The sequence below is a fragment of the Camelus bactrianus genome, chromosome 18 (genome assembly GCF_048773025.1).
Source record: "Camelus bactrianus isolate YW-2024 breed Bactrian camel chromosome 18, ASM4877302v1, whole genome shotgun sequence".
In the NCBI taxonomy this organism is placed as follows: Eukaryota; Metazoa; Chordata; class Mammalia; order Artiodactyla; family Camelidae; genus Camelus; species Camelus bactrianus.
Window position 1 is genome coordinate 29,180,733 of NC_133556.1, and position 14,372 is coordinate 29,195,104.

Here is a 14,372-nt window from a genome sequence, read left to right on the forward strand (position 1 = left end):
ACTTAAAGTATTATTGTATATATAATAATGTAATTATATAATACTGTGATATATTGCAATACGGTATTATATTGTCCTGAGCAGCCTTCTGAGGCTGCTAGTATACCTCCTTGGGAGCCCCCGCCGAAGTCCAGTCTGCCTGGGAATCAATACAAATCAACCCCAGGCCAGGCCCAGGCTCTTGCCTATTCAGAGAGCACAAAACACTGTTCAGAGGATGAGAAGCAGGCCCTCATGTCCACAAATAGAACATTACCAGCTCCTGGGAGCCTCCATTTTCTTATAGTTCCTGCCGGAGGGCTTCAGTCTTCCTGCTATGTGAAGATTCACCACAAACCCAACTGCTTGACACAATACACTCAACTGCCTCATAGTTTTTGAGCCTTAGGGTTCTCAGAGACTGCAGTCAAGGGGTCTCATCGGGGGCTGTGCGGAAGAAGGGTCCTTCGGAGCTCACCTGGTTGGTGCAGTGTTCTGTGACTTCCCAGCCTCAGCACAGAGTAGCCCACTGCGTGGCCGCTTGCTTCTGCAAAGCCAGTAAGGGAGAGGATCTCCTAGCAAGATAGGCATTGCACATGTCCTGGAGTGACATCCCATTCCCTTCTTGAATTCTGTGGGTTAAAAGCAACTCAGTACCAACTAGCATGGCCATCATTTTAAGATGACTTCTTAAATTTTTAACGGAGGTACTGGGGATTAAACTCAGGACCTCATGCATGATAAGTATGCACTTTATCGCTGAGTTATATCACCCCCCCCCCAGCATGGCCATAGTTTTAAAAGATACAAAGGGAGGGAAGGAGAGAAAGACACAGACAGTGCTGTAGAGGACTTGGAGCGATCGGAGCCTCACTGGAAAACAGCCTGGCAGTTCCTCAACAATGTAAAGGGAGTTACCATAGGAACCAGCAATTCCACTCTTAGAGATAACACCCAGGAGAGTTGAAAACAAGGATGTAAGTACTTGTACACATGTTTGTAGTATTCACAATAGCCAGAAGGTGGAAACCAGATCTCCATCAGCAGATGAATGGGTACACAAAACAAGATGTCTGTTCCTGCAGTGGAATATTATTTGCCCTAAAAAGGACTGAAAAGTTCTAATGCATGCTGCAACCTGAATGAGCCTTGAAAAAGGCTAGCTAGCAAGCCAGACACAAAAGGCCACATCCTGTGTGGTTACATTTGTATGAAATCTCCAGGATCAGTAAATCCACACAGAAAGTAGGTTAGGGGTTTTCAAGGGTTGTGTGGAGAGGGAAATGGACACGGGGTCTCCTTTTAGAGCATGAGAAAGTTCTGGAACCAGATAGAGGTGATGGTTGCACACCATTGTGAATGTACTAAATGCCACTAAATTGTACACTTCAGTTGAAATGGTAAATGTGTATTGTGTATTTCACTATTAAAAGTAAAAAGCAGAGCTACAAAGGAAGGTAACCACATGGAGGACCACCAGGAGTTAGGGGCACGGGGTCCACCATTGTTACTAGTGACACTTCTTTTTGCTCTATTTATGCATTTAAGTCATGTCTGATCTTTTCCCTTTATTTGGATCAGGTAAGTCACAAAGTGTAGTTAACAATATACTTGGTTTTGTTGATACCATCTTTTTGGGGGCTTTCCATTTGTCATACCCCTTCCCTTTCTTTACCTCTCCATTTTGCCCATTTTGAGGGGATTGTTTTAGAACATTTTAACATTCTATTTTTTACTCTCTGTTAGTTTGGAAATCACACCCTTTCCACTCTTTGTATTCCTACCCCAGAATTTACAGCTTGCATACTTAGTATACTGCATTAGGCTGGGTGGTAGCTCCCAGAGATTGAGAGGTCCTAATCCCTGCAACCTGTGAATATTTCCTTACATGGCCAGAGGCTTTTGAAGATGTGATACAGATTTTCAAATGGGGGTGACTGTTCTGGATTATCCAGGTGGGGCTAATGTATCACAAGGGTCCTTATAAATGGGAGACAGATTTAACCACTGGAGAAGGCAAGATGCTACCAACTTTAAAGCTGGAGGGTGGGTCTGAGAACCAAGGGTACAGTTGTAGAGGCTGGAGAAGTGAGGAGAGGACTTTCCCCTAGAGATTCCCAAGAGAGCACAGTCCTGCTGACACCTTGAGCTCAGCATAGGGAAACTGATTTTGGTCTTGTGCCCTCCTGAACTGTAAAGAGAAAAAACTTGCATTGTTTTCAGTCAATAAGTTTTTGTTACATCAGCAGTAGGAAGCTGAATCTAAAGTTGATGAAAACCTGTTTGCCTCATGAGGAAAAATATTCCAGCTTAAGTTTGGTAGTTTTGGCAAATACCTCAGAACCCAACTGGCTTAGGTGCTGTGATCATCTGAGTTCTCACCTTTACTTGGTTTCTGGTCTGAAAATTCTTTATCTTGTTTGCTCTTTGATGCTTTTAAGAAGGTTTAAACCGTTTTATCCATGTGGGTAATGTATAATTACCCATAAATGGCCCTCTCACCTCTCGTCTTGCCAGGTTGGAGATGGAGCACAGAACCAGCAAAGCTTTGGAATGTGACAGGGTCCAGAGGCCTAAAGAAAGGGTTAGGGTATTTACAGAAAAGATATCCCCCCAAGAAATAAAGATAGAAAAAAAATGGGCTATTTCAATGTGTAAAACGGACTGAAGGCCTCTGCAGGTCCACTGAGGGTCACCTGTGGGTTAACCTGACAAGAGAAGGCCGTGCTGGGAGAACGGGCAACATGCACAGAGGAGTCAGGACTGAGCCGGCAGTGGTCACCACTGCCAGTAACATGGTGAATAGGGGCTGCGGAGGGGTGCAGGCAAAGCTGTGAGGAGGGCAGTTTTGGCAGTGTTATCAAAAAGCCATAGTAGGAGGCATACCATTCACCCCAGAAATTCCGCTCCTATAAAGATCCCCCAAGGAGGTCATTGTGTTGGTATGTTTGTGTGTAGAATTTTAGCTACAAGTAAGGTAAAGTTTTCAGCAAATTATTTGTGAAAATGAAAAACACATGCTAATGAAAAATCACTCATACCCCTACCACTTTCCTTTTCTGGGATTATATGAAGTGCGGTGATAGTTGAAGTTTTCTTGTGACTACGTCAATATGAAACGACTTACTCTCTACACACTGACCTGCAGCATGTTTTAAGAACATCTTGGCATTATTCAGTGTCTGTGCCTGGAGGCTGACGTCCCTGTGTGCCTCTACCATTGTGTTTAAACCTCTCTTATTGATGAATATGTTTGTTGTGTGCCATATTTTTTTCTTATTTTTTTCTCTGCTTTGATAAACAATTCTGCAAAGAACGCCACTGTGCATACATCTTCATGTGTGTGCCTGTTTTCTGGAGGATAAATCCCAGAAGCAGAACTGCAGGCTTAGAGAATTTGCACTTTGGGGACTTAAAGGACACAACCAGTGGTATTAGCTCAGATTAAATTTCCAGGACTTTTGACAGCTTTTTGCTAAACACAACCACTATTAAAAATTAAATTATAGTACTTTACAGATAAATAGGTCATGTTAAAAACAAAAGTAGTAAATACTGAAAACATGTCTAATTATGTTACATTTTGCTGTATGCTCATGCCTCTTGTATTTGGACAGTGGAAATACAATGCAGTAGCAGCTACTAAACATCTCTTCCTAATTCCCCATTCGGTGACAGCCTATTTGATAGCCTGAAATCAACCACGATGGTCTATTTACACCATGGAAATTGGCCAAGTGCTGCAAATCAGCTCCCTTTCCCTTCTGCCAGAGTGCCAGTTATTAAACATTTACCAGAGCACAACTGCTTACAACTGGATTACCCTCCCAAAGGGTTTATACTAAGTTACACTTCCACCAGAAGTGTATTAGATCTTGTCTTTTTAAAAATGTTTCCCTGACAGGTGTCAATGAGCATTTTAATTTGCATGTCCTTGAGCCTCTTTGAAATGTCTGTTGGCCATTGGTACACTGAGTTGCCTGTTTGTCCTTTGGCTGCTGCTTCTATAGGGTTGACTTATGTAAAAAATAAAGATAGGGTGAGAAAAAAGAATTTGGATCTTGTAGAGAAAAGACAACCCTTTGCTGTTTGTGGCAAATATTTTTCTCCTGATTCCTCTTTTAACTTTGCTTATGGTGTCTTTTCCTCCCATACTGAGGTTTTTTTCTTTATATATAGTCCAGTGCGTCCACTTTTTCCAGGGGCACTTTGAGGATACAATTTCTTAAGAGAAATCTCTCTAAATAAATGTGCCTAGAAGGGCCTGGAAGACTGCACATTACACGTTACCTTGTCTGTGGGGTGTTTGCCTGTGGGTGCTGGCATCTGTGTCTGTGTGGTGTCTCTTCCGCTTTTATGCTTTCACTTATCTATGGTCAATCCAAGTCGGAAAATACTGGAGGAGGCTATAGCTCAGTGGTAGAGTGCATGCTTAGCATGTACCAGGTCCTGGGTTCAATTCCCCGGCACCTCCAGTAAAAAATAAATAAATAAACGTAATTACCCAAGTCCAAAACTACTAAATGGAAAATTCCAGAAATAAACAATTCATGTTTTAAAATGGGCAGCTTTCTAGTACCATGATGAATGAAATCTCTGGGTGTCCCACTCCATCCCCCCACCCCGGGACATGAATCATCTTTGTCCTGTGTATACTGTCCATTAGTCACATAGTAGCCCTCTGTTATCAGATGGACTGTCCCAGGAGCGCAGTGTTTTGTTCAGAGTCACCCTTATTTTACTTCATAATGGCCCCAAAACAAGAGGAGTGATGCCAGCAATTCAGATACACCAAAGAGAAAACGTAAAGTGCTTCCTTTAAGTGGAAAGGTCAAAGTTCAACAAAAAATTGCATGTTAAGTTGGCTAAGATCTACGGTAAAAACGAATCTTCTGTGGAATTGTGAAGGAAACAAATTCATGCTGTCTTGCTGTCACCTCAAACAGCAAGTTACAGCCACGGTGTGTGATAAGTGCTCTGGTGTTAAGATAGGAAAAGGCATTAAATTTGTACAGTATTTTTTGAGAGAGAGATCACATTCACATAGCTTTTAATACAGTACATTGCCATAATTGTTCTATTTTATTATTAGTTACTGCTGTTACTCTCTTTTTGTGACTAATTTATAAATTAAATTTACTATAGGTGTGTATGTACAGGAAAAAATATAGCATACTTGCGGGTAGGTATTATCAGGTTTCAGGCATCCGCTGGGGGTCTTGGAATATACCACCTGAGGATAAGAGGGGACTCTGTGTGTGTGTGTGTGTGTGTGTGTCTGTCTGTCTGTCTGTCTGTCTCACACATGTGCTGGATCAGACCCCATTTGTTCAGTTTCCCCATGTGTCAAGGGGGAAGTAATAATGGAGCGTGGGACCTACTGGGATACAATAGGCAGGTGCAGCAACTGGAGTAGTTTTTCTGAAGTTTCTGCAATGAGCACGATTGACTTTATGAGGAAAAAATTTGGCAATAAAGAAGCGCTGAGATCTGTTTCCTGAGAAATGTGGTCCGTGGACAGGACTCTCAGCTGGCTCCCTGATCCGCCTTGTCTCCCGCTGACACACCTCCTTCCACCAGGCCCTAGCAAACCGGGGGCTCTTCACCCCAAGCCTCCCGGATATCCAAAGTCCCCAACACCTTCCAGATGCGCTTTGTACGGTTGTGCAGTTCCGGTCCGCGCCGGTTCCTAAGTTTCTCCCAGGCTGTGCCGCGTGTGGCCTGGACTGGCCCTCCGTTCTAGGTGGATCTGAGAGCAGCCGGCAGAGTGGTCCGGCTGCGCCACCTGCCCCTCATTCCCGAGCAGCGGAAGCCCCAAGTCTGTACCTCGAAGTGGCCGCGGCCAAGGGCACGGTGGGTCGGTATTTACCATGTGGAATTTGGGACCCGCTGTCCAGACTTGCCTTAGGCTACCGGGGGCCGAGCGTCCGCGCCGGTATCTAATGATCGGGGGTGTGCGACTTGGGCATCCTCAGACCCCGTCTTCCTTTGGAAGTGATGGCCCCTCTCCCTCGAGGCCAGGCCCCTGGAGCACTCCCTTAGACAGAACACATGCGCAGCTGAGGCTTTGGGGACTTCACTCAAACACTGGAGGGTCTCGCGACCATCCACTCAATTTAGCGACAGCTGGGAGCCAACGCAGAAATCACGTGGCTCAGAAACTTGTCCAGCGAGGCTTGCAGGGCGGAGCTGAAGTCTCCGGGGTAGTGCTGGGCAAGGGTCACCAGCAGGCAGTGGCCCAGCAGCTGCAGAGAAAGGGAGTCGTCCCCACTCAGGTGCATCCCCCACACCCTTCTCTGATGGGAGTCCCCTCCCCCTCGCCTGCGATCTCACCTTGAAGTTGACGGGGTCCACGCGCAGCTTGTGCGAGTGCAGCACGCGCAGAGCAGACAGGGCGCGGGGTAGGTCATCCAGGTGGTCCAAGGCGACGGTCAGGGCGAAGGCCACCTTCTCGCCGTGGGCTCTGACCTGCGCGGAGCGGGGTCTCAGGTCCAGGTGGTGGAAGTGGGTCTTGGTGGAAGGTAAGGCCAGGAAGGTCCTGCAGGGGGAACGGCGAGTGAGGCGTGTCCTGGGGGTGGGGGTTGGGGAGGAAGGGGGCCGGGAGGTGGGGTGCTCATTCCCCCAGCGGGCAAGCCCGGAGGCACCGGGGCCTGTGCGCACCTCTCCAGGGCCTCGGTCGTGTAAACGTGAACGTTGCTACCCAGCTTCCTCCACAGCGCACGCACCGCAGCCCGGTCCTCTGCCGCCAGCACCATACTGGAGCCTGGCCGGCTGCGCGCTCGGCTCCTTGGTGGAGCCTGGGCTGCGCCTGCGCCAATCGGCCCGCGGGTTCCTGAGGCCTCCCGGGGGCGCCACGCCTCTGGTGGCAGAATATGGCCCCGAGGCACCCGGGAGCGCTCCACGGACCGTCTGCTCCGAACTTCCCAGTCTCCCTGGACCCCGAGGCCCCCATTTTGAAGTGTTTACTATACGGAAACTAATATTTAGCATGATTCTTTATTATTAGGTAGCCTTGCCTTTTAGCATGGATTTTGGCGTTGAGTCCGTTTATTCTACCTACCGCCCGAGTCTATTACACCTTTCTGAGTCTGTTTACTCATTTATTGTATATAATGAAGGTAACTATTCCTTCTTCCCATGGTTATGCCTGGCTCGTGGCAGACACCCCTTTCAGAATAGTGAGTTTTATTGAGTGCCTAGGATGTATCTCCAAATAATAGCTAAACCTATGCGGCACTCATTCTGTGCTAGGCATCTCTATACAACTCCCCCCCTTTTTAAAATTGTGGTGAAATTCATATGACATAAAATTTACTGTCTTAGCCATTTTAAGGTGTACGATTGTATCTTTACCTTCACAATGTTGTGCAACCATCACCACTATTTAGTTCCAGAACTTTTTCATCATCCCAAATAGATGATGCAGTCAGTCCATAAGCCGTCCCCTCTGGCCTCTGGCAATCACCCGTCTGCTGTCTCTGTGGATTTGCCTGTTCTGGATATTTCATATAAATAGAATCCTGTAATATATGGTCTTCTGTGTCTAATTTCTTTTGCTTGGCATGTTTTTGAGGTTGTAGCATATATCAATACTTTATTGCTTTTTACAGCCAGATAACATTCCCTTGTATGGATAGATCACATTTTGTTTGTCCACTCATCTGTTGATGGACATTGGGGTTGTTTCCACCTCTAGCCATGCCCTCATTTTTCCTAATAATAAAATAAGGAAGACTGCCACTTATTGGGAGCTCATACTGGGCCACTAGCTGGGCTAAAATCACCACACACTGAGAGAGGGAATCTGCCACTACATTTTCTGAGGACGACACTTAGGCCCAGGGAAGAAAAGACACTGCTCTCATTTGGGAGTTTGATGACTGTCAGGACTGGGCACCTCAAGCCACAGGCATGAGGGGCATCCTTCATGAGGAGGACACATGTCTGAGTGCAGGTGGTCTGACCCTGGCTTCTGCTCTCCACTGAAGCGCTAGGGGTGAGTCAGTGGGCCTCATGGCAGGGCAGTGGATCCTGAGCTGAGCCCTAAAATCAGATCTTCAGACCCTCAATGGCCCAGTGATGTCCTTGTCTTCAGAGTGAATGTCCTGGGCTGTACCAGGTGAAAGGAGCACCTTCAGGAAATTGTCTAGCCCTGGGATGGCATTGCTCACCCCTAATTTCCTCTTGACTGTGCCTATACATGAGAGGCATTTGATGGGGAGGGGGCACTCAGGGTGACTCTGAAGAAGTGTGATCTCTGTGTTGTCCCCACCACTCTACTCTGGAAGGAGCCCTGGGAGGGCTCTGAGGTCCTAGGGTGGGAGTCCACCAACTCTCAGCGCAAGTGTGTGCACCATAAAATATAGACAGAAAAAAAATCCATTAGGTGAGCAAACTCTAGTTGAATCTGCAAGGCTCTGGAATGAAATGCAGGAAGGGGTGAATGTACTCAGCAAAGCACTCCAGGGTGAGAGTGGGCACTGCCCGGAGAATCCCAGGAAGTGCTAGCAGGACCAGATCCATTTCCCTCCTCCCGTATTCCCCTTACCTCTCTTCCCCTGCAGAGTTCCTTGAGTTCCCAGAGTTCCTTGGTCTGTGACAAGAACCACCCCAACCCCAGCCCGGTTCACAGACACAGAGAATGAGGCTACAGAGGCTGCAGCCCACTCAGACTTTATTCAAAGTTCAGGAAGTGAGGGTGCCCAGAACACAAGAGGGCCCCGGGGAAGGGGAGGGACCGCCAAAGCTCCAGCTTAACGGTATTTGGAGGTCAGCACGGTGCTCACGTTGGCCAGGAACTTGTCCAGGGAGGCATGGACCGAGGGGGTGAAATCGCCAGGGTGGTGGGCCGCCACGGTCACCAGCAGGCAGTGGCTCAGGAGCTGCAGAGAGAAGGGGTGTCAGGGGGCGTGGGGCACGCTCCACCTCTGCAACCACACTGCATTCTCTGCCCTACTAGCCTGCTAGCGGGGACGCTGTGCCTTCCACCCCAGATCTCTCCCAGCCGACCCACAAGCTCACCTTGAAGTTGACTGGGTCCACACGCAGCTTGTGGGCATGCAGATCACTCAGAGCCGACAGGGCACTGGGCAGGTCGTCCAGGTGGTCCGCAGCCTTGGTCAGCGCATCGCCCACCTTCTTGCCATGGGCCTTGACCTGGGCGGAGCCGTGGCTCAGGTCAAAGTGGGGGAAGTAGGTCTTGGTGGTGGGGAAGCCCAGGAACATTCTGTGGGAAGAAGAGGTGAGAGAGCCGGGCTTAGGAGGGACAAGGACACGACGGGTGGTCCAGCCCTGAGTCCCAGCGGGGCAGGTGGGTGCTCACCTCTCCAGGGCCTCTGCGCCATATTCAGCAGCGTGGCCGCCAATCTTACCAAAGGCGGTCTTGACGTTGGTCTTATCCTTGGAAGACAGCACCATGATGGGTTTTTTGTGAGTCTGGGTCAGGACCAGAAACGTGAAGGGCCGACAGTGCTCAAGGCTTTTATGTCAGGGGCGCAAGGGGCACGCCCGTCCGCGCGGTGCTCATTGGCTGGCGGGGGCCGGTATGCGCAACTGGGACCGGACGACAGGGGGCGCGCGGCGCACAGTCCGGGCCAGGCTGGGCCGCGAGTACTTGGCTCCCAGCTTAGACTCCCAAAGACCTGGCAGGGTTGTTTCTCCCTCCTGCCTAACGGCAGCTTCCTACCCTCTACTTCCAACTACCCCGGAAGTGATATCCCCGCCCCACAGCGGGGGCTGGTTTGTGGAGCGGGATGGATACCCTCCCTTTCACCCTTTAGAGTCCCTGAGCTCCCTAGCACCAGGCTGCGCTCTCCTGAGGATAGAAAGGAGCAAATCAGTCCGTGCCACCCACCCTGGACGTAGGCTTGGGGCTTGGCGAAGCTGGACATTTTTAACTTGAGTAGAGTCAGTGAATGAATGGGCGATTGAGTGCGACTACTCCAGGGCAGAGACAAATTGCACATAGAACTTGCGCGCACCGCTCCCGTTTACTGAACAAATCCCTCCCCGAATCCCTCCTGCTCCCTTTCAGCCTTGGTTCTTCCAGTTCTCTTTCTTTCCATGAATGCTCTTTGGGTGCCACTGAGTGCCAGTCATGGAAGGAACAGATACCAAGGTATAGAATTTGCAGGGCTGAGTTGGAGTTCCTTCTTGAACCTGGAGTTCTCCAGGTTCAACTTCCTTCTTCCAGGGTGGTTGTTGCTGCAGCCCAGGTCGGAGACTCACAGAGGCCAGTATCTCCTATTCGGGACCCCTGTGTGATGGTCTTTCTCTCCCTTTTGGCAAATGGTCCTGGTTCAGTGGCACCCCAGTCCCCCAAATTGCACCTGACACAAGATTGACTGACACAAGGTTGAACTGATAAATAAAGCAACTGGCTAAGCAAGACCTGAGCTTTCAGTCTAGTTAGGGATACAGACAGATCATCAGGAGATGATTTGGTCACATACCTTGTTAAAAGCCCTGAGGAGGCATGGCAGGAGTGAATGAGGCATTCAAGGATATCTTTCAGGGTTAGTGGACAAGTGATTGTCCCCGGGATAGTTGATGGGGGGAGGGGGGAGGGATGAAGTAAAACGTCAGACTTTGGTGAAGAGAACAGTGAGCAAGAAGTCATCGGTTTGTTTTTCCTGGGAGCTTGGAGAAAGACTTTGCTTTGGGGAGTGGGTGACTTGGGCATCCGTCAGCCTACCCTTCTGCCCACCTCCCCTCTCCCAAGACCTTCACTCAGGAATTGCCCAATGTGTCCAGGAGGAAGTGATGGTCAAATTGACTTGGACAAAGAGGAAAGCAGCTCAGAAAAGCCTTAGCAATGATCCCTTCTGCTACCTACACCCCACCCCCGCACCTGTCTCCACTCTTCTCATTTTGTTCCCAATGGGCCCTCCCCCCAGCTCCTTCCATTTTTCCTTCCTACCCTCCACCCTTTTCCTGATTCCATCTGCAGCCTCAGGCTCATCGTGGTTCTGAAGAACAACAGGATAAGACACTGGGGGCTTAGGGACACCAGAGCCCCACTCCCAGGCCTGGGACAAACCCTCTTGCATCCTAATCTAGTTCCCTGGCCCCTAAGCCCTTTTAAGACAAGACTTGAACATTCCTCAGCCAATGTCTTATACTTGCAATATGAGAAGACCTCCCACATATATATGAGGAAAAGACAAATGACTTATGAGAAGAATTGACCAAGGATTTGAACAGAAAATGAACAGAAATAGTAAAATGATCAATAAATCTATGAAATGAGGAGAGCCGAATAAACTGGCCAAAGAGATGTAGAGTTCAGTGGGAAGGGCAGATTGAAGAAAAATACCTAAGCTATAAGGATATTTTTGACAAAATAAAAGCACAGTTGTAGAGGCACTGTGTCCCTCTCAGCACAGGATAAGAGCTGATGGTCTCAGTCCCAAACTCCCAAACTTTTAACCACAGCTCTTTCTGCAGGGGTCAGGGGACAGGACAGAGGGACTCTCTCTCTCTCTCTCTCTCTCTCTCTCTCTCTCTCTCTAGTTTGAATAACACAGAAAAGATGTGCATGTGTGAAAACATGGGTGGATTTTAATTTATATCATAAGTGTTTTTCTACATTTCAATAAAAGTGAATTGGGCTGTGGGACAGAGAAAGAGTGCACGGTGGAGAGTGGGGAATAAGTCCCCGGCTGCTCAGAGAGGCCCCCGTCCAGAAGGAAAGAGGTGAGCAGTGGCCGCATTGGGTTGCCCTGGATGTGGGGGCTGGGCTGGAGGCACTGATGGAGTCCCTAAGGGCTGCAGAATGTGTGGGGTGTGCAAGGTTCCGGCGTGGAGTGCAGGGCAGCAGCGTGTGTGACAGGGGCCTTTTTGAAGGTTGCTCTGGGCGCCAAAGCAGAACTGCTGGGACACCCCGAGAGCCTTGGAAGAGAATGGGGTGGGATAGGCGGTGAGCTGGGGAAGGCAGGGCTGGGCACACAGTGAGCTCTTAATGTGCCTCCTGCACTGGAGCCAGGAACTCTGCGAAAGGCTTTAGCCAGCTCAGAGCTGCTCTTCTCCCCTGACTTCACCGCCAACATACACACAGCAGACAGTTCCCGGAAGGATGCCTGGGGCTGTGACCCCTGTTCCAACCCACCTTCCCTCTGGGAGGAAGGCAGTGAAATCTCACAAAGATTGTCCACCTGCACCTGCATCTGCACCCAGACCAGCCTATTTTTGCTGTTTGTTTGTTTTGCTTTCTTTTATTTTGATCTAGATTGCACGTTTAAGGGGGATCAGTCAGAGGTTTCAAAAAAGGGTGGCCATTTGAGGACTCCCCACCTTGTGGAAAACCCTGGGAGTCTGCATCTCCCAGGACAGGAGCTGAGTTCAGCAAGCAGATTATGGGAAACATCAGCCTTAGCTTCCCTCCCTCTTCTGCCCTCCCGTTCTTTGCTGTTGAAAACCACCCCCAACCCCAGCCCGGTTCACAGACACAGAGAATGAGGCTACAGAGGCTGCAGCCCACTCAGACTTTATTCAGAGTTCAGAAAGTGAGGGTGCCCAGAACACAGGAGGACCCCGGGCAAGGGGAGGGACCGCCAAAGCTCCAGCTTAACGGTATTTGGAGGTCAGCACGGTGCTCACGTTGGCCAGGAACTTGTCCAGGGAGGCATGGACCGAGGGGGTGAAATCGCCAGGGTGGTGGGCCGCCACGGTCACCAGCAGGCAGTGGCTCAGGAGCTGCAGAGAGAAGGGGTGTCAGGGGGCGTGGGGCACGCTCCACCTCTGCAACCACACTGCATTCTCTGCCCTACTAGCCTGCTAGCGGGGACGCTGTGCCTTCCACCCCAGATCTCTCCCAGCCGACCCACAAGCTCACCTTGAAGTTGACTGGGTCCACACGCAGCTTGTGGGCATGCAGATCACTCAGAGCCGACAGGGCACTGGGCAGGTCGTCCAGGTGGTCCGCAGCCTTGGTCAGCGCATCGCCCACCTTCTTGCCATGGGCCTTGACCTGGGCGGAGCCGTGGCTCAGGTCAAAGTGGGGGAAGTAGGTCTTGGTGGTGGGGAAGCCCAGGAACATTCTGTGGGAAGAAGAGGTGAGAGAGCCGGGCTTAGGAGGGACAAGGACACGACGGGTGGTCCAGCCCTGAGTCCCAGCGGGGCAGGTGGGTGCTCACCTCTCCAGGGCCTCTGCGCCATATTCAGCAGCGTGGCCGCCAATCTTACCAAAGGCGGTCTTGACGTTGGTCTTATCCTTGGAAGACAGCACCATGATGGGTTTTTTGTGAGTCTAGGTCAGGATCGGAAGTGTGCAGGCCCGGGAGCACTGTGAGCCTTTATGCCAGGGGTGCAAGGGGGCACGCCCACCAGCGCCATGCTCATTGGCTCGCGCTGAGCCAGGAAGTGCAGGACATGAAAGGTGATCTGAAGAGGGAGGGGTCCCGGGTGGGATCCCGCCCAGAGGCGGCCCTCATCCCCCTTTCCCCACCATCTCTGTCCTCCCGCCTAGGCTGAAATCCAGCTCTCTACGGTACCCTCTGTTCTCGCTCCTGTGGGCTTAGGAGCTCACACAGGTTTCTGAGTCACCCAAACCCACCAGACACCTGCATTTGTCCCCAGGTGGGGGTAGCCTGGAAGTGTCTATTTGCTTGTCTGGAAAGGGAGCACAATCTTTTCCGAGGGTGCAGGAGATAATGTGGAGGGGAGTCTTTTAAGCCTCCGATCCCCAATGGTGGGCAGGCCCTTTGAAGCAGAGCGGGTTAACAGGTGTCCACATGGACCCAGCGGGAGTACTGCGGAGCCAAAGTCAGGGCTGTTTCCAGCACAACACTTCAGAGTTGGTGGCTGACTGCTCGGCCCTGCACAGGCCTGATAACTCTCCTCATTCAAAGTTTGGAGAGCTCCCAGGGTTCTGCCCCTGTGTCCACAAAGTCTCAGGGTTGAGCACTAAGATTCTGTACCCATGCCCTGGAGTGGGGAGATTGATGGGGGTGGGCGAGGTGGAGTGAGGTGAGGTGTGCCTTAGCCAGCAAACCACAGAGACTGAGATGCAGCAGCAGGGCTGGGGTGGGGGTTGGGTGGCCATGGGCCTGTGGAGCACCAACCCTGCATTATGATCTCAAGTTATTTCAAAGACCCAGTGAAGTTGGTTTTTTTTTCTTCCTGTGGGATGCTTTAGGCTTAGATCGCTTAGGGACATGCCTAGTATCACTCAGCACGTTGATGTGAATCAGGTTGGAAATCTCATCTGTCTGCTTGATTGTGGCGTTAGAGGGCTTCCTTCCTACCCTGACTCCCTGCCCCAGGAGATCCAGAGAAAGGGGCTAAACTTGGCACAGAGCAAAGCTACTGCAGATTGACCTTTGAAGGTAGGGGAGAAAATGGGAAAAGAAGAGAGGTAGGGTCTGAGGAGCCCTGGGCCATGAAGTCTGTTTGAC

At 50.3% G+C, this 14,372-nt stretch overlaps 3 protein-coding genes across 3 annotated transcripts; all 3 read right to left on the reverse strand.

Moving 5' to 3' along the window:
* Positions 1 to 6,039: 6,039 nt before the first annotated feature.
* On the reverse strand, positions 6,040 to 7,468 carry HBQ1 (hemoglobin subunit theta 1). The gene is made up of 3 exons (XM_010950915.3): positions 6,640 to 7,468; positions 6,313 to 6,517; positions 6,040 to 6,224 (listed from the first exon to the last, which is right to left on the reverse strand). Exons 1-3 carry the CDS (start codon positions 6,732 to 6,734, stop codon positions 6,096 to 6,098), a joined length of 429 nt encoding a protein of 142 aa, XP_010949217.1. The 5' UTR covers positions 6,735 to 7,468; the 3' UTR covers positions 6,040 to 6,095.
* A 1,168-nt stretch (positions 7,469 to 8,636) lies between these two features.
* HBA1 (hemoglobin subunit alpha 1) lies at positions 8,637 to 9,460 on the reverse strand. The gene is made up of 3 exons (XM_010950916.3): positions 9,302 to 9,460; positions 9,001 to 9,205; positions 8,637 to 8,861 (listed from the first exon to the last, which is right to left on the reverse strand). Exons 1-3 carry the CDS (start codon positions 9,394 to 9,396, stop codon positions 8,733 to 8,735), a joined length of 429 nt encoding a protein of 142 aa, XP_010949218.1. The 5' UTR covers positions 9,397 to 9,460; the 3' UTR covers positions 8,637 to 8,732.
* A 2,987-nt stretch (positions 9,461 to 12,447) lies between these two features.
* LOC105065748 (hemoglobin subunit alpha-like) lies at positions 12,448 to 13,269 on the reverse strand. The gene is made up of 3 exons (XM_010950917.3): positions 13,113 to 13,269; positions 12,812 to 13,016; positions 12,448 to 12,672 (listed from the first exon to the last, which is right to left on the reverse strand). The coding sequence occupies exons 1-3, from the start codon at positions 13,205 to 13,207 to the stop codon at positions 12,544 to 12,546; spliced, it is 429 nt and encodes a 142-aa protein (XP_010949219.1). The 5' UTR covers positions 13,208 to 13,269; the 3' UTR covers positions 12,448 to 12,543.
* Between the last annotated feature and the right edge of the window lie 1,103 nt (positions 13,270 to 14,372).

Excerpts from the sequence above, each read along its gene's own strand:
- HBQ1 (XM_010950915.3), bottom strand. The coding sequence starts at position 6,734 with ATGGTGCTGGCGGCAGAGGACCGGGCTGCGGTGCGTGCGCTGTGGAGG. Across the intron at positions 6,518-6,639 it reads ACGACCGAGGCCCTGGAGAG|GACCTTCCTGGCCTTACCTT; the intron begins GTGCGCACAGGC and ends TTCCCCCTGCAG. Across the intron at positions 6,225-6,312 it reads TGGACCCCGTCAACTTCAAG|CTGCTGGGCCACTGCCTGCT; the intron begins GTGAGATCGCAG and ends CTTTCTCTGCAG.
- LOC105065748 (XM_010950917.3), bottom strand. The coding sequence starts at position 13,207 with ATGGTGCTGTCTTCCAAGGATAAGACCAACGTCAAGACCGCCTTTGGT. Across the intron at positions 13,017-13,112 it reads GGCGCAGAGGCCCTGGAGAG|AATGTTCCTGGGCTTCCCCA; the intron begins GTGAGCACCCAC and ends TTCTTCCCACAG. Across the intron at positions 12,673-12,811 it reads TGGACCCAGTCAACTTCAAG|CTCCTGAGCCACTGCCTGCT; the intron begins GTGAGCTTGTGG and ends TTCTCTCTGCAG.
- HBA1 (XM_010950916.3), bottom strand. The coding sequence starts at position 9,396 with ATGGTGCTGTCTTCCAAGGATAAGACCAACGTCAAGACCGCCTTTGGT. Across the intron at positions 9,206-9,301 it reads GGCGCAGAGGCCCTGGAGAG|AATGTTCCTGGGCTTCCCCA; the intron begins GTGAGCACCCAC and ends TTCTTCCCACAG. Across the intron at positions 8,862-9,000 it reads TGGACCCAGTCAACTTCAAG|CTCCTGAGCCACTGCCTGCT; the intron begins GTGAGCTTGTGG and ends TTCTCTCTGCAG.